At 38.6% G+C, this 17,005-nt stretch overlaps 1 protein-coding gene across 1 annotated transcript in view; it reads right to left on the bottom strand.

The window, feature by feature from the left end:
- The window catches only part of epha6 (eph receptor A6), a 166,080-nt gene that overhangs the window by 115,112 nt on the left and 33,963 nt on the right, over positions 1-17,005 (bottom strand). The window contains exon 3 of the mRNA XM_075479896.1: positions 9,094-9,757. Coding sequence (XP_075336011.1) covers positions 9,094-9,757 — 664 coding nt within the window. The remainder of the gene's footprint in view (positions 1-9,093; positions 9,758-17,005) is intronic.

The raw sequence follows: 17,005 nt of genomic DNA, 5'->3' as shown, positions 1-17,005 counted from the left end.
ATTATGGGAAAATCATTAATTAATCAAATTAGGTGTCCAGTGGATAAACTATATTTAAGTGTAATGTTCTGGCAGAAGTTAGCTAAAGAGTGGGTTTGTGCAGCAACTGTTTTAACATCTTGGTCCAGTTTCATGCAGGACTGTAGAAAATGAGCAACAAAGAGGTATTACTTAAAAGTCTCAACACCTGAACTTCAGACAAGGGAATATATGTATCTTAGAAATAATTCATCATGGTTTATTTCTTTTTTTTTTTAAATCAAGAGTAGCTAACAATAATGGCATAGGTTATTAATATGATGTACACCAACCTCTAAGGCGTTATTGCAGTTACTTTTTTAAAGGTCAACATTATTGTTACGCCATTACTTTGAACTAAATGTTTTTTTTATTTTTTTTTTAGTTGAACAACCCGCAGCACACATGCATTACGAGTTACGCTTTGTCTTCGGTTTGGTCCATTACAGTTGATCACAAAGCATCGTATAGCATTTCTGCTAACTTTTGCTAACAGTTACACTGGTAAACAATTTCTCTCTCAGATTAATAGAGTTACTATCTAGAGTGTTTTTTGGGAAGACTGGAGGAATGACTTCATTTACAGCATTAAATTAAAGAATGGATGCGTAGGTTTTGATGATATATAATCTAAGTTAACACACCGTAATTAGCCACAGCCAGCATGACAGTGTGTCCATACAGAAATTAACCCCTCCGGTAGCACATTGACTCCAGTTCAAATTCATAGAATTCCACAGTTCTGAGACAGTAATTTTCTGCCCTGAAACTGTATTCAAGAGCAAGCCGAGCCGTGCGGCTAGCTGCTGACCTTACATGCTAAGTCTCCACCCCTCAAAACTGTTAACAGCAAGCTGTGCAAACAGCCACTCTGCTTGTGTCAAATTGTTAGGAAAAAAAGGGCAGAAAAAAGGGCATAATATGTCTCCTTTAAAGGCAGCAGAGGTCTTTAATGTTTTCTCACATGCTCCATATCGTTCCAGTGTCAGACATACTTCAGATAATAACTCTATTCTGCTGCTATGCATGTATAGTTGGACGAAGACAATGGTCCAATTAAAAGGTCAAGTCGAACTCTTAGTGGTAGCTCAATTCAACTCTGCAAGTAACTGTGCTGATTGTCATTACCAACAGAATAGGGACACAATGCCTCACACTGCAGAGGGGCGGTGCCAACCCTCTCCTTTTTTATTCAACATCTTCACTGAACCATTTACTGCAGACACCCAACAAAATAACCTGATTAAATGATCCAAGCTCTGAATGGTTATGTCATTAGGGAGATGACATATTGCTGTGATAGTGACTAAATCAAAGTTCTTCCTGACTCCTTATAAGGACTTGGCTATCTGGGTTATAAGATAATATTTGGCAGCATTTACATCCATCCTTACCTAACTTGGTTTATATCTCAGAGACTGACTTCTATGAAACAACATCGTTTGTTGTACCTGGAATGATAATGAGGAGAGAAAAAAGTGGCTACTTGTTAAGAATTTCAAACGGGATTCCTCTGTAGATCAAATCCATGAAACAATTAAAATTGTTGTTCTGAATGACATTTTTAAGACAATTCTATTAGATCGTGGATGTTTGCCCCCTTAAAAAAAGTCGAATGCATAACCTCGCTGGTCATGTCAGCGGTAATGCTGAGTGAGGTGGGATTAAATTCATCAGACAGGCCACGACCCACTGCCAGGGTACACTCTGTTTCCCCTGCTCTCTCCAGACACTCCCAATTAAGCCTGAGGGGCCATGCTTGTTAAACTAAAACCAAGCTTTTCTAAAATGTCACTGAGTCTCCCTGCCGAGTGGCCCGTCTGTAAACAGCTCTGTTGCTGCTGCCAGCCTCAAACCCCTGGTGTGTCTCCTTGTGTTTGTTTGTTAGAACATGTTTTGTCTGAACAAAATCTTGTCTCTTCCATTAACACAGTGTTCTTAATGCGTGAGTGCATTTTGGGTTTTTATATGTATGTTGCAGTCATTGGTGACTATGAAGCCAGTTGCTCTGCTGTGATGTATCGCTGCCTGTGCGTTACATGTGATTCATTATGCGCGTGTCTTCCTCTGCGTCTGCCACATCCTCGTGTGTGTGAGACATCTCATTTGGCGGGCTGACAGTTTGAAGGATATGTGCTGTAATTGTTGTCTGACTGTCTTCATGCTGTAATTGAAAATGTCTTATCTGTGAAACTTCTGTCAGGATGTTACTACCAGCACGCCATTTAATGTTAACACAGCTGTTCATTTTACCTGGACAATTACGGATGTGTAGCCCCCTATATATACACATATGGTGTGCCTCCAATGACATGTTGAACTTGTGTAAAGGGAGCCTTTACAGAAGCCTTTAAGGAAAAACTGCTATAAAATTTCACAGAATATTTATGATCAAGTTAGAGAAAGTGATTGCCTTAAAAACCATAAGGTGCCCACTGTACAAACTGTCTGTGCTGTTTTTTTTGGAGTTTTTTTCCGCATTCCATGTGCCTCTCTAGGTACTGCTCTCATTTCCTTGCACATTTAGAAGACTAAATTAATCGGTGTTTTCTAAATTGGACTGCATGGTTGTCTGTCTCTTAGTGTAAGCCCTGTGATGGACTTGCAACTTGTCCTGGGTGTAACCTGCGTCTCTCCTGAAGTCAGCTGGAGATTTGCCCCATTTTCCCTCAAGCCTCGACAGGATAAAGTACACAGCTAATGGATGAGCATTATTTCAAGTCACAAATGTCTCAAAATGTGTCACTTTCATTCCTTGGGCATTTATGATTGTTGTAATATTTAAAATGGGCTGTGCAAAAACTTTTCTTTAGCGTGGCTCAGCATTCTTTTAAAATGTAAATAAACTGCTGTTGGTTTGCTCCAGCCAAAACACGGGGAAGAATCACTTTGGTACAAAAACAAAAAGTCACTGAAGCTCACGCTCATAAAAATAAGCCCACACAAACACACAGAAATTACATTATTCATAGCACTGCTGAGAGCTCTTACACAGAGCCCGACGAGCACACAAGACCAGCTGTAAACATTGAGTGATAACAGCATCAGATAGATTATTTTACACTGAGAGGGATGGCGAGACGGCGGAGGGAAATGGCAGAGACACACAGAGTGACTGGGTGTGTAAAATGTGAATGGTTATTGTCAATCATTTAGAAAGAAACTTTGTGCTTGCGTGTATGTTTGTTATTCAAGTGTTCGTACACACACACAAACATATGTATGTTATAATTTGGGAACAAAAAAAAAATTATGAATTAGGACATTTCTGTTTATAACTTGAAAAATAGAAACAACAAATGCTACAATGAAGTACCGGGCACTTCGTCCAAAAAACACAATTCAATGCAATATGTAACAAAAGTTAGAAAAATATTATAAAAACAGTTTTAACAAAGATTCTGAAACTAACCAAGGTTTTTTCTATCGGGGGTTTCTTTTTAGGGATGAATTCCACCTAAGCAGGTCACATTTACACATATTTGAAAGCTGATGCGTGTGTGTGTGCATGTGCAACACTTATTTGAATAATATCATATGACTGAAATTACAATAAGATTGGAATAATTTACAGAATTATTTGATTGTTATCTTTTTATTGTTTCACAAGCTATGATAGTATGTTGAAATAAACACTAGAGTAACATCTCTAGAATAATGCAGAAATTGACTGCAGTATTTTTTGGCCTAAAGCAGACATATTTCTTTTTCTTTTATCAACTTGCACAATCACACATAATCTTCACATATGATCCTATCACCGGCAAACAACGCCACTCCAAGCTTCATGTACTCATCTGTGACTCAAAGAACCACCGTCCTAATGTGGTCTCCCGTGTCCCAGAAGCAGCAAACAAAGCCTGTGTTTAATACAGTGATTCAGTGGGTATGTGTCTTTAACAATGGGCTTTTGGATACTTATGGTGCATTCCTTCAAATCTAGGAGCAATTTAAAATTACATCAACAGCGGACTGATATTTCCATAACGACTTCTTCGTTCAGGAGATCAGTTGAAATTAATTAGACTTTTAAGTGCAATCATTTATAGTTTCTCAAGAAAGAAACTCATCACTTAGAAAAAAATAATTAAACACTTTTCAGTCCACGTAATTACTATAATTATAATATTACAACTGGCGCATGCTTTCAATTTAGAAGTAAGTGAGTAAGTGATAGGTTTAATCATTTTAAAAACACAGGTGCAAAGAGATTAAAAAATATATCATGCAGCTTATGTAGATTTCCCTCAAGAGCAAGATAAATTACAACTGAGCCCCTTGGCAATATATATATATATATTCTTTTAAAAACATACAAAAAGCCATTCGAATATGTTGGTTATTTAATTTCTATTACAAAAAGGGCTGCATGTGATGCTCAGAAGACTCGGATGGTGGAGCTACACATGTCAGGCAAGTGATAGGAGTTTGTTTCAAACCAAAAACTCTTCTCTTTATGGTCAAACCTTATTTTTGCAATCATTTTCTCTTTACTCCTACTTTCAGATGCTGTTTGGTTGTGTTTATAAATTAAGAGCTACTGCACATGGTTAGGTTTACCCATTGGAATTATCTTGTCAAAAAACATCATGGTTTGCTTTAAAACGGAATCTCTTATGGTGAACCACAGAAGAATTCCCCTTTTCTGGTGATGAATTTAACCACATCTGTATAAGTTACAAAACATGCTGGACACGAATGCAACCACCCACGAACAAAGGTACTCTATGTCCATCTGCATGACTAAGATTTTATTTTTGTGATTATTTCACATTTTGCTATGAGACTGGGTTTGCTAATTGGAAAACAACTTGGTCAGGTGTCATTTACAAAAACAAGTCCTGTTATCCCAGAAACCCCCACCATCTAATATTCAAACTTCCTAAAAAATAAGTTTACAAGTGATGCATTTGTGTAGATCTTATTCATCCTTTGACATTTTGATGAGCTTCTGTCTTTAGGTAAGTGGAACAGTTTGAAAATGTCAGCAGTATAGGTCATACTAGCACATAGAAGCTCTTGCACTTATTATACATAAGAGGGGTTCACTACCATCACTGATGGTAAAAAACCATCACAGGTGAATTAAACCTCACAAAACCTATCTAGCTTTGTTATGAATAAACAACTGCCTCAGTTAAGTCATGTCAAAATTTAATAGATACATTTTTTAGACACATTAGATCATTTTAGATACATTTTTTTATTTCATCACCCAGTGCAGTATGTCATTTATGTCATTTATATATCAATTCATAATGCTACATCAAGTAGTTTTACAACCCTTTCTCTACCTTTAAAAAATGGTGTAGTGGTTATGTTTTGCACAACCAGTTAGTCACAAAGGTGATATCTTATAACTATAACATGTTCAAAAATGTTAAGCTGGCAGTCGTTTAGGGTTAGGCATAAACAAAAACAAACGGCTAGGCTTTAACATTGCAAAATACACGGTTATCAGTTGGTATCCACGGTAAACAACTGGCAGAGTTAAACGTTACCATCTCACTATTTGTACTCGCTGTGTGGAAAACATGCCTTTCATTCTTCCATCAGTGAAACTTTGATTCAGATTTCGCAAAGCTCCTATTTTCTCAAGGATAAATAAAGCTTCACAAGTCAGTGTTTAGAGTGTTTCTCTCATATCTGTATCTGCTCTTTTGTTTGGGATTGAGAGGGGCACATGCAAACAATTCCCGCTATGTTAACAAAAAAAATTGGAACAGCTCCTAAGAGCTGTTTTGAATGGACTCTGGAGCCTTTGAAATATTTGAAACTAAAGTTTGTCTCCCCTTTAACATTTTAGTGGAGAAAATGACAAAAACATCCCATGTAACAATGATAATATTTAAATTCTAACACTAGCGTGACTTAAAGTGACCAAATTAACTCTATAAACTCTCCATCATACTGTAATTATCATAAGCACCCAGGGATGAGGAGCACAGAGATTACTGCTGTGCCACGTAAGCACTTAACTTAACCCAACAAGAGACTTTAGCTAAAAACACTGGAAAATTCATCTTTGCAGCCAGATTAAGCAGAAGGTAGAATTTAAAAGACTAGATAACTTAAGCCACCTTAGCCTTCTCTCTCTATACACAAGGTGCTTTGGTGATCCTTTGTGTGGAGGCTTTTAAATACAAAGCCTGCTTGAGTCCTGGAACAATGAACAAGAACTGCATCTCAGGGCTGACACTGCAGTAAAATGCCATCACATTGCCCAGAGGGCTAAACTTAAGCCAACTGTGAAATCTGCCTTTGAGAAAGCAAGGAGTCGAAGAGGCGGAGGAAAATAAGGATGCCTATATGGATAAAATGGATGCAGATAGGTGACCAAAGTGAGGTTACTAAGGTTTGTAAATGATATTCAAAAGAAATGCTGGTTTTCTAGCAAACACATCAGAGGGATTTCATTTGAATGGGTAAATATTGCACTCTTGCGATTTAAATGTTCTATTATTGCACTTTGCAGGTCCAGTACTGCATGTAGCATAGTTGTAAAACACACTCCAAACAGCATGGATGCACCACATCATGCCCTTGACATTAATAAAAAGAACAAGTCTCTAAAGTCATATCGAACCGACTCAAAAGCAAACAGACTTTACCATCTGTTTCTCCAAAGTCTTCAAGAACGAGTTAATCTGCCTTTTCTAATCCTGCTCAAATTAATGCATACGGATAGAGAAAAACTCAAAGGAGGAGGCATGAATAAAGGGGCCATTTTAGAATAGTCAGGCTCTAATTACAGGTGCAGTGTCACCCCTGGCCTGTTGATTGTGGTTCAGCTGCAAGTGCCATATGTGACATATGTAATCAGCTGTGTAGAACACCTGGTTCTGGATGGTTTTTCAAAAGAACAGTGACAAAGCTACAGTCTGTGGAAATGTTGATTCTATGGATTATTTCTGTAAAATATATGGATATGGATATATAATATTCATATAATTAAATTTTATATACATTCCGTTTGGGACAAATAAAGTATTTTTTCTTTTCATTTCATTTTCATTTCATTTTGGAGAAGAAAAACACCCTTTGCCATCAAATGTTAGCCAACATCTCCATCTCTTGTTCATCTTGTTCCCCCTGCTTAATGTACATGTTCCCAGTTTGAGACTTAAAACCACCACAAAACAGAATGTGGCATTATCAGATATCTCTTTTCATACAGTGAGCTAAATATATTTAGATCTGCCATTTGCTTAGTTTTTAAGATGCTGCTCTCCCTCTCAGTGACTATGGACCTGTGTGTCTGTTGACCTGACATCAGGCCTTTACTTAGTTTAAAAATAAGTTGTGTGGACCTTGTTGAAGGTAGCATTCGCAGTGAGTGGTGCTGCCAGTGATAACCCAAAACTCATATCAGAGAGTTGAGGATCAAACTGCTACCAAGCCAGCGGAGGTAATCTGTCACACCAAGGTAGCTCCTGGGACAGTGGGTGGTAGACCACTGATGTGCCTAACAACATACCTGAACTCATGTCATATCACATACACACACACTGTCCTCTTACTTATTTAAGAAACACAAAAGCAAAACACACTTCAATACAAATTCCTAAAATCTTCTGAAAAGGCTCTGATTTCTCGATCAGCTTAAAAAGATCATAAAGTTTGGCTCTTAAATCCCTCCAGAATTGAACTTAAATCCATGTGCAAAATAACCCCACTAAAAATACCCTTTCTCTTTGAAAAATGTGGGCAAAATTTAAAAGGAAGCCATCGATACAGACCACATTGTCTAGCATTTTTGTTATCACAGGAAAATTTGGTCTTTAATCTTGGTTTATGCAAATCTTCGGCTGGAGATTCCTGCATGAGCCAAAAGGCCAAAAACGAAACAATAGTAATAAAATCTGTTAAGAACTTTGACCATAATGCATAGAATAAATTACAGAACATTAATAACAAAAAGTATTGGACAGAGTAACACTTTCTAAGTCTAAGAAATATGTGCTTACTGCATGCATGCACACACACACACACACATGCACACACACACATGCACTCACACACCGACAAATTCACCTTAGAGAGTATTGGGAAGGTACCTGCCAGCACATTAACAATCCCAAACAGCCAAAACTTCTCACATTATTTCATCCTAATCTCCAGAGAGGTAGCAGCTAGTAATAACGGCAGTAGAGAGTGAAAACGAGAGATGAGTGATGACAGGGAATAAAGACTGTGGGGTGAAACTGAAAAAAGAAACTAAATGTTGCATAGCTTTGGAGTGTCAGAGCACAGCAGCAAAATAACTGTGCACATAAACTGTAGGAGTTTGTAGAAAGATGGATGGTGACTATTAATATACATGGTTTAAATGCAACGTTGATGGAAATAATGTCTTGCAAATATTACATCGGCCACGTCCTCTATTCACATAACTTATCTATCTTCTTGAAAGAAGAATCAATCCTTAACATATTCTAGACTGTAGTAACCCGATATGCCGAATGGTTTTGTAAACAGAGTTAACAAGAAAATAAGTCAGTGTTGGAAAGTGTTAAAAGGGCAAACACTTCCAAAAGAAAATACTTAGCTAGTGATTGGATTAACTATTTATCGCTGACTGTTTATCTCGAGTTGGACAAAGCTGTGACTCAGGAGGCAGAGCAGTCCTCTGCTGATCAGAGGCTCAGGCAGTTTGATCCCTTGCTTCCACAGTCTGATGACATGACTGTACAGAACAAAAGGTTTTTTCTGTATGCGGTGAACGGTAAATGGTAAATGGACTGTACTTGTAAAGCGCTTTTCTAGTCTAGCTGGCCACTCAAAGCGCTTTTAACACTACATGCCGCATATTTGTCTAGTGTTGTTGACTACTTTGAATAGTCAACAAGACTAGACTAAGTGCTACATAAAGACAGTCCATTTACCAGTTAACTTGAACCAATATGATAAATGAACCGCTACCGGATAGAAGAGGAAAGACATCTTTATCCTCTCGGAAAATAGAGGATAAATACTCGAGGATAAATAGAGGATAAGGTGGGATTATTATAGTTGATGGATGCTACATTGAGGAGAATTCAAAGGAAAATAAAAAACAAGGACTGATTAACTCACCAACACACGAGCCATCAATCTCCTCATACCCGACGCTGCACACGCATCTTCCAAGGGGGACCAACCAGTCTCCATCGGCTCCACAGAAAAGTTTGGGTGTGTCTCTTTCTTCTGCATGGTCAATACATAGGCCTCTCACCTCCACTAATGAGGAAGAGTCCACACGAGGCACTGTGTCTGGAAATGAGGCCAGGTTCCTCAGTGTGAAAGGACATTTCTTATAGTAAACCCTCACTGAAACCAATGCAATACAGGCACCAATGTCTTGGAATGCCAGATAAAAGCCCTTCCTGGTCATGGGTCCCACCTCACGCACCTCCGTGTTGAGCTTGAGAATGCGGTCTCCGAGATCCATCTGAGTGAAGCTCTCATCGGCTGCAATGGTGTCAATCTTGGTGTACTGTACAGGCTTAAATTTGACACCATGAGCCTCATCTGTCTCATGGTAGAAGAGGTTGAAGGTTTCCTTGCAGGTGCCAGACACCCAAGGGATGGAGTTGCAGTCACGCAAAGTGAAGCGGAGCTCCACGTAGATCTTTTGGGCCGCCTGTCGAGAGATCCAGTTCGATCGAAGCCAGTTATTCTGGTTGGGCTCCATCACATTGCAAACCTGAAAAGTATGGATGGGTCGATTGTGCTCGTCCATCTCTGTGATGGCGTCCCACTAAAGGAGAAATGATAAATAGGTGGAGAGTAAGGAAGAAGATGAAAGAGGAGGGTAAGAGGGAGAGAGAAAAAAGTTAGAAAAACTATTATCACAGTTATCACCATAAAAGTGATGTTTTGAATCAATAATATCCTGATATTTTGGCTTTAGATTTAATTTTGATTTGAGTGTGGCACTAAATGACAGTTATAATAAACAAACAATTTGTTTTCTTCTTATTCCTTTGGGTCTAGCAGTAGGTTTTCTCCTGTATTGATGTGTGACTTCAGCTGCCTAGTCATCAGCTTTGAAACTCCTAGGTCACATGACCACGGCGCATAGCAGCTTTGCAGGGTCATTAGGTTACCTGTCCCCATGTTGATGGGAAGGAAGTTAATGGGGTTTTTTAGCCTCCCGGTCCTGCATTGCTCTCTGGTTTTATTAGAATGGGGACTGGCTACATGGGTGACCCCAAAACCACCAAACACCGACCTCCAAGAATCAAATTACCTGCCTGGGAAAAAGGGGCTCAAATCATTTTGCTTACAATGCAGCACTGGAACCTCGACAAGCTGCAGAGTTGGCCTTTGTGTGATGCTTTGTTTTTAGTCTGATTATTTGATTTGCACGCTATAGCTGTGGCATATTGTGAAGGATTAAAAATTCACATACATTCAACTGTTTGGAAACAAAAGATAAACACAGCATTATGAATATGCACAACTTTCAGACATCACAAGCCCAAACTGGCCACTGCAGACGAGGGAAATTAAATCTTGTTTTTCAACTCTGTTTTCACAAAGATGAGTAAGAGATGCACTGGGAGGATGGGTAGACGACCAAGTGTAAAACTATTAATTACCAACCAGCGCATTCAAGTAACTGTCATTCTGTAATTAAAAGTGAAATGACTACATCTTACATGCACGCGCTTCAGGTGCCCTCTTTGAGGTCCAGGCGAGAGTAATCTCTGTTCTAATTAATGGCAGGAAAACAACTACTTTATTGGCCCAGTCCACAGTGTTGTGGCAGAGCTGGTGGTTAATTTACCAATATGATTTGGCAGATAAGCTCCCACATTTAATAAGCTGTTTTTCACTTAGCTAAATATTACCTCTTGATGAGAGCAGTAATCAAAGCCTAACGTTTGCTTTCACATACTCATTATCCTTTTTAATAACATGTTCTAATTCAATCATCGGAAGACTACAGGCTTTAATCTGCTCTTCCCTCAAGGTGTAATTGTAGAATTGCAGTCAAATTGATTTTGATTAGATGTGATGTTGTCCATCACAGGCGCACTATGAATTTTGTGTAGAATGTCACTGTGTAATTTTCATGCTAAAGAAATAACCCAAAATGAATAAAGAGACAATAATTAGCTGTTCTTTTCACTTTACAGCTAACAAGGGAGAGTACTAAAAATTGTCCACTTATTCAGTCCAATTCAGCCTTTGAAATTAATACTATAGAAAATATGAACATTTATAACAAATAGATTTCTATGTTAGGTGGAATTAATAGCCATCTTTGCCAATTTACAGAGTATTTCAAGTTTTTTTTTAAAATATCCCTCCTAATTTTTTCAGTTAGTTTTAGCAGAGGGAAAGAGATATCTTGCTTCTGTTGAACAATAACAGTCATTCAATTTTAATGTAGAACATGTATATGAATATGTATAACCCCTAATTCTTTCTTCGTAAAGCTTGGATTTATAGCATTAGTTTTTTTAAAAAGGTGAATATAGTAATGTAAAGAATATCAATCTTTCTTATTTATAACAGCAACACATATTCAAATTGTTTGTGAAGAGAATGTAGGCATCATTCAACTTTGTCACCCTTGATGCAAGGAAAACTCATACCAACAACCTCCAAACATGCTTATTTATAGACGTTTGCACCTGTCTCTCCTAAAAATGAGTTAATTCAGTTTAATTTCATAATTCAGATTTCTACATGCTTACTTTCTTATACTGCATGTTTTTTTTATTCTTTTTTCCCTCCACTTTTACACAAAAGGCCAGCTTTTACCAGTTTTAAAACATGCTCATTTAGTCAACCCGTTGGGCCTTTGCAATCCAATTTGACAACTTAAGCCTGATTTATGGTCGGAAACCAGGTGGTCTGCGTGTGTGTCGCAGTTATCGCAGACATGCCCCCGCCCCCTACGCAGACACTACGCAGACACTCTGGTGCACCTCCTCAAAATTGTAACTCACCGCAGACAGTGTCGCAGATATCGTCGCAGGGGGGAGAGAAAGGAGGCCTCTGATTGGTCAACTCCGCTCTACACTATGCGTATTTCCGGTTTGCTAACCGGCTAATGGTGACGCTAACCGTGCTAACCGTGACGATTCTTTCGCCTCTCTGCCAGCTCCAGTAGTAGCAATATTTCTTCTATTTCTAGATCGATCAGCTGCATCTCAATCAAAGTGCGCATTCGTCCAGTCGCCATTGTTGTTGAATGACCTCCGTAACCGTAACACCCACAATCCTAGCTTGTTCGTGATTTTTCCCTCTTGCGTTGTGGCATGGGACATAGCGCAGACAGCGCTTCAAAAGTAGGCATAAATAAAAAATAACTGCATCGTGTCTGCGACAAGCTCACTGCGACACACTGCTGCGAAGTATACACAAGCCTTTAGTAGTCGGCCGTTGACCTGAACAACCGTTTAAAGGAGAAAAGACTCATCAGGACCCCCAGGCTCCAAAGGCTTTCTTTTGTAAACGCTGCAGCTTTGAGAGTTACAGAAGAAACAGATGTCACACCGGGGGAAACCGTGTCTTAGTTTAAAAAGAAAATGTTTGACATTCCTACACTGTAGACTTGGGAACTGAAAAAAAGGTCATCATGAAAATGGATGGAAACAAGAACAAGCATGCCTTTGTTGCAGAAGCTGACAAAGTGAGGTTGGAGATATTAAAGATAAGATGTACTGTATAAATCCATTCGGCTCTGAGAAAAGATGACATGGTAAGTTAGGTCATTATTCCTCCAAACTACATTTTTTTATACAATGTAAAAACTGTCTATCCATTAAAGGCATAAAAAGCCCCAAAAATATATATATATATAAAAAAAAAGAGTGGAAGTGATGTTGGTGAGTGTTGAAGTTGGACTTATTTTGATGCCTTCTAAAAGAAAGTCTTTACCATCATTCCACATACACGCACACATATTCACACTCACATACACACACACACACACAGCAAGGTCAGACATAGCCCTCAGTCTATGGCCCAGGATATATTTTATTGTGTACAAAGCTGTCTCTGTTGGAAATGGATGGAGGATAAGAGCTAATATCTTGGTATGAAATTGAACACATTCCTCCAACACCGCTGCATACTTTAATAGCAAAGTACTGAATAAGAGATATGAGACAGTGTAAAAAAAAACCAAAAAAAACAGAGAGAGGACAGAAGAGTAGAGTGAATAGATTTTTATTAGAGTCTGCAAGAAAATCAAGTTTCAATTAAATTAACTCAAATGCCAGTGTAGACAAACCAGTGTCCAGTGAAAGAGACACTGAGACAGCAAAATCAGTGTAAATTGTCTCAAAGGGCTTAAATATTACACTGTGATGGGAACACATTGTTGCTAGATCCCCCAACTACACACCATTCCTAGCAAATGCAAAGACTTCAAGACGTTTGCATCCTATTAATGCCAAGCGGTATTTGCTGCCAGCACTTTAAATTACGGCAATTGCTCTTACAAAACTCGGAATGTAGTCATTTTGAAACTGCCTTGCAAGCAGAGCGATGATCTATATATATTTCCTTTTAATTGCCTCAAAATAAATGGCTCGATTCAGTGACAGCATCAGTCTTTTGGGTCAGAGTTTGCGGCCCCTTTCATTACCACTGTCTGTCACTTTATGATGTCCACTTTGTTTTTCTGGTGTTTTTTTGTCAAGTGAAAATCTTCAAGTTAAGCCTGAGAATATGCACCCCTTACTTGCCATCCAGCCTTAATTAAAAAAAAATGAACTGAAAATGTGGTTGATTGATTGGAGCCTGAGACCGAGGCCTTTATAGTACATTTCTCTCACACCTTCAGGAGAGCCAGTCATTTTACTGGCCACTCACCCAGTGTGAGCTCCTATTATTCACACTATGAATCCCAGAGCCCCTTTTAAACCTGCACTTTTAACTTTAGTGCCCTAACTGGCTCAGATCCTCTTAATCAAAATTAAGCATTTAGTGATCCTAAACATTCCCACTTGGTTATATATGAGGTTGTAAAGAAAAAGTATTCAATGCAATTTGAATGTGGAATGTCCCTCCAGTGTGAAAGACTATGTGTTATGGCCCACTATCCAAAAATTAATTATTTTATTACTGAAAGCAGGACAGGTTAGTTTGGTGCCTTAAAAGGGTCTGGCAGACATGTGATCACATGCACAAAGTTAATTTCCTTTGTATAGTTGGCTGACACACATCTGCATCCAGCTCGAGTATGTAGAATCTACTGAGCACTCCTTACTTTAATTTGGATTTAATTTCCTGCTGAGTTATTGTCAGAATCTGTTCCCCAAACCCTATTTCAATAGAAGTTTTCTAATATTCAACAAAGACTTAAAGGTAGGGTATTTTGAGATTTTGAGTCCAGCGAAGCTGCATTTTGAAAATACACAGGTCAAAAGTCCCAACCCCTTTATTCAGACTTCCCCCCGAAGCCACGCCTCTAGAGTACATGAACGCGCAATGCTTGTTCACGAGCACGAAGGTGCACGAGCGCTGTTCTGACAGCAAGCATCGATCTGTTTGGCTAACTTTTGCTAACTTTTTCTCATGGCGGATTCACAGGTAAGAAAATACCTTTCAACATCATAATGAACCGTTTAATAATGCTAGGTGCTAGCCAAGCTGGCTCTAGTTTAGCTTCCTGCCAAGCTTCTGGACACGCGTAATTCGTTCACGAAGAAGGGTACACGCACAGGGGGAAGGAGGGGGAGGGAGGAGCAGATTGCAGTTTGATAGACGCATCAGAATCCAATCATCGTTAACGGTCCGTATGATTGGATAATGTTTTTCCTGGGTTGTTCGTTCTAGAGGCCACTAAAACTTTTCATATTTGTGTCAAAACTTTTAATTAATTGGTTGCAATGGGGGTGTGAAGAGTATTTCAAGCAATATGTAAAAAAATGCTCCAGAAAAAGAACCCCTACCCACCTTTAAATACTTTATTTGTGAATTACTTTGAACCTTTATTTAGCTTGAAGGTCACCTGTATCCACCTGTAGTTTCGATTTTTGACCTTTAAACAATGAGAAAACCCCAGAATCTTTTCACAATATCATGTATTTTAGATGTTTAGTAATTGCACTGTCACCAAATCACCACTGACATCAAATTCCTTTTTTTTTTTTAAGTGCTTTAAGTACAAACGAGTTGGTCAATGAAGACAAGAATTATGTTCTTTTCTCTGTTGAATAAAGGTTAAAATAAATCAACAAATAACCAATTTAACTTTTTGTGTCATTTTAGAGAATATCCCTGCTAGTAGTGAAATAGGGTTTGTTGTAAAGTTAAGTTTGCAGTTAGCAAAGCTGCTTCAGATTCTTTCAGTGCAAACACAGTGGGAGTAAGTGACCATCAGAGATAAAAGAAGCAGCTGTTGCGTCGATACCAAGAGACGGTGTACTTACATGTGCACAATGACCAAAACATCTATACCACAAGCAGACAAACATCTGCTCAATTCTAAGGATGCACAACTGCAAATCAGAACGTAAAGCTTTTGTTATACATCACTTTGTTTAGACTCTGTAATAAGTTCTTGTTTGCACTGAGGATGCTTTTTATAAGCCAACACCCTGCATTTTCACTTCAGGATACTGTTAAAAAGTTATCATTAGCCACTTTCGGACTGTAGGAACCTTTGGCAGTTCTAATAACCTTTTAATCCGCGGGGCCGTTTTCTCCCGTGTTCGGACATACAGGAACTCGGGACCATCTCCCTCAGTTCCTATAACTATTTAGCTCCTTCTCCGAGGTCGGGTCTTTTCATTGTTCTTATAGAACGAATCTAACGGAGGTGTGTGGTGGTCGGTAGCTACGCCCCATGTCATGCTATCACGGCTGAAATGTTTCCTCATAGACAGACACAACCGGCGGGTGTTTAATAAGTTAAACTTACACTGGTCTCATTTGTCTGCAGCGCTCTGCTCTCCTTTCTTCCTTCATGAAATGAAAAAGAATAGTCTCCTGACTCTCTCTGTGAGCTTTTCCAGCCTCGATATTAGACGCCTGATGTGATTGTCCATGATTAATATCACCATCATGCAGACCATAAACACAGTGGCCTCCCCGCTCTCCATATTAGCTTCTTAGTGGTGTTTTTTCTACTCTCCTTACTTTTACCGTTTTGTTTTGTGTTTGAATGTAGTGCTAAACTGCTAACGGCTAACACGTCACTGAAGCAGACGGCTGCGCGCGGCGCATCAGTCCCTATCAGGTCCCGACTCATGTGCGAATGCAGACTGAAACAGTTCCGCTGGGGAAGGATAGTTATCAGAACGAAATTCGAGGAGGGTAGTTCTGATTACTACTTTCTTAGAACGGTCTGTCCGAAAGCGGCTATAACATTTCTGCAACTCATTTAGAAATCCTTATCATAACTTTACTAAATAAACTAAAGCAAGTAAAAAAAAAAAAAAAAAGTTTCTAATCAGTGTCAAGATTATAGCACATGTTTACTAACAATATTTAACTTATAAAACCCTCAACATGTGACGAAATAAGACAAATAGACAGATGAATGTATTTGGAAGTATTTCAGCTATCATCTATTCATCAATTTTTTTCCCCCAAAGAAACAAAAAAAAGGGGCAGACAGACAAATTTCGGCACATTTCTGTCTATTTATGTAGCAGATCTTTCCAGCAATGTCCATATTCTCTCTTTTTAGTTTGTTTTGGTTTCGGTTTGGTTGTTATTAGCCAATCAAAACAAAAACTCACAAGGCAGCAATGACACAGAGCAATCCTCATAAAATGGTGCTCTTGTGCAATGCAACACAGCTTGCACCATCACATTCTCAACACAACTTTTGACAATCTTGACAATTAACATGTATAAACAGTCCCAATTAAATCATCAAGTAATTTAATATTGGACCTATTTCTGTTTCTAATAAATGAATAAATTTATTAATAATAAATCTTGCAGTTTGCAACATGGTCTCACAACAATTTCAGGTATTGCAAATATCCAAGAGACCTTAACAGGATATTGTCTTTGCATAGAATACACTTGA

Source organism: Odontesthes bonariensis, chromosome 12, assembly GCF_027942865.1.
Source record: "Odontesthes bonariensis isolate fOdoBon6 chromosome 12, fOdoBon6.hap1, whole genome shotgun sequence".
Classification (NCBI taxonomy): Eukaryota; Metazoa; Chordata; class Actinopteri; order Atheriniformes; family Atherinopsidae; genus Odontesthes; species Odontesthes bonariensis.
This window is presented reverse-complemented; position numbering and strand designations above follow the sequence as displayed.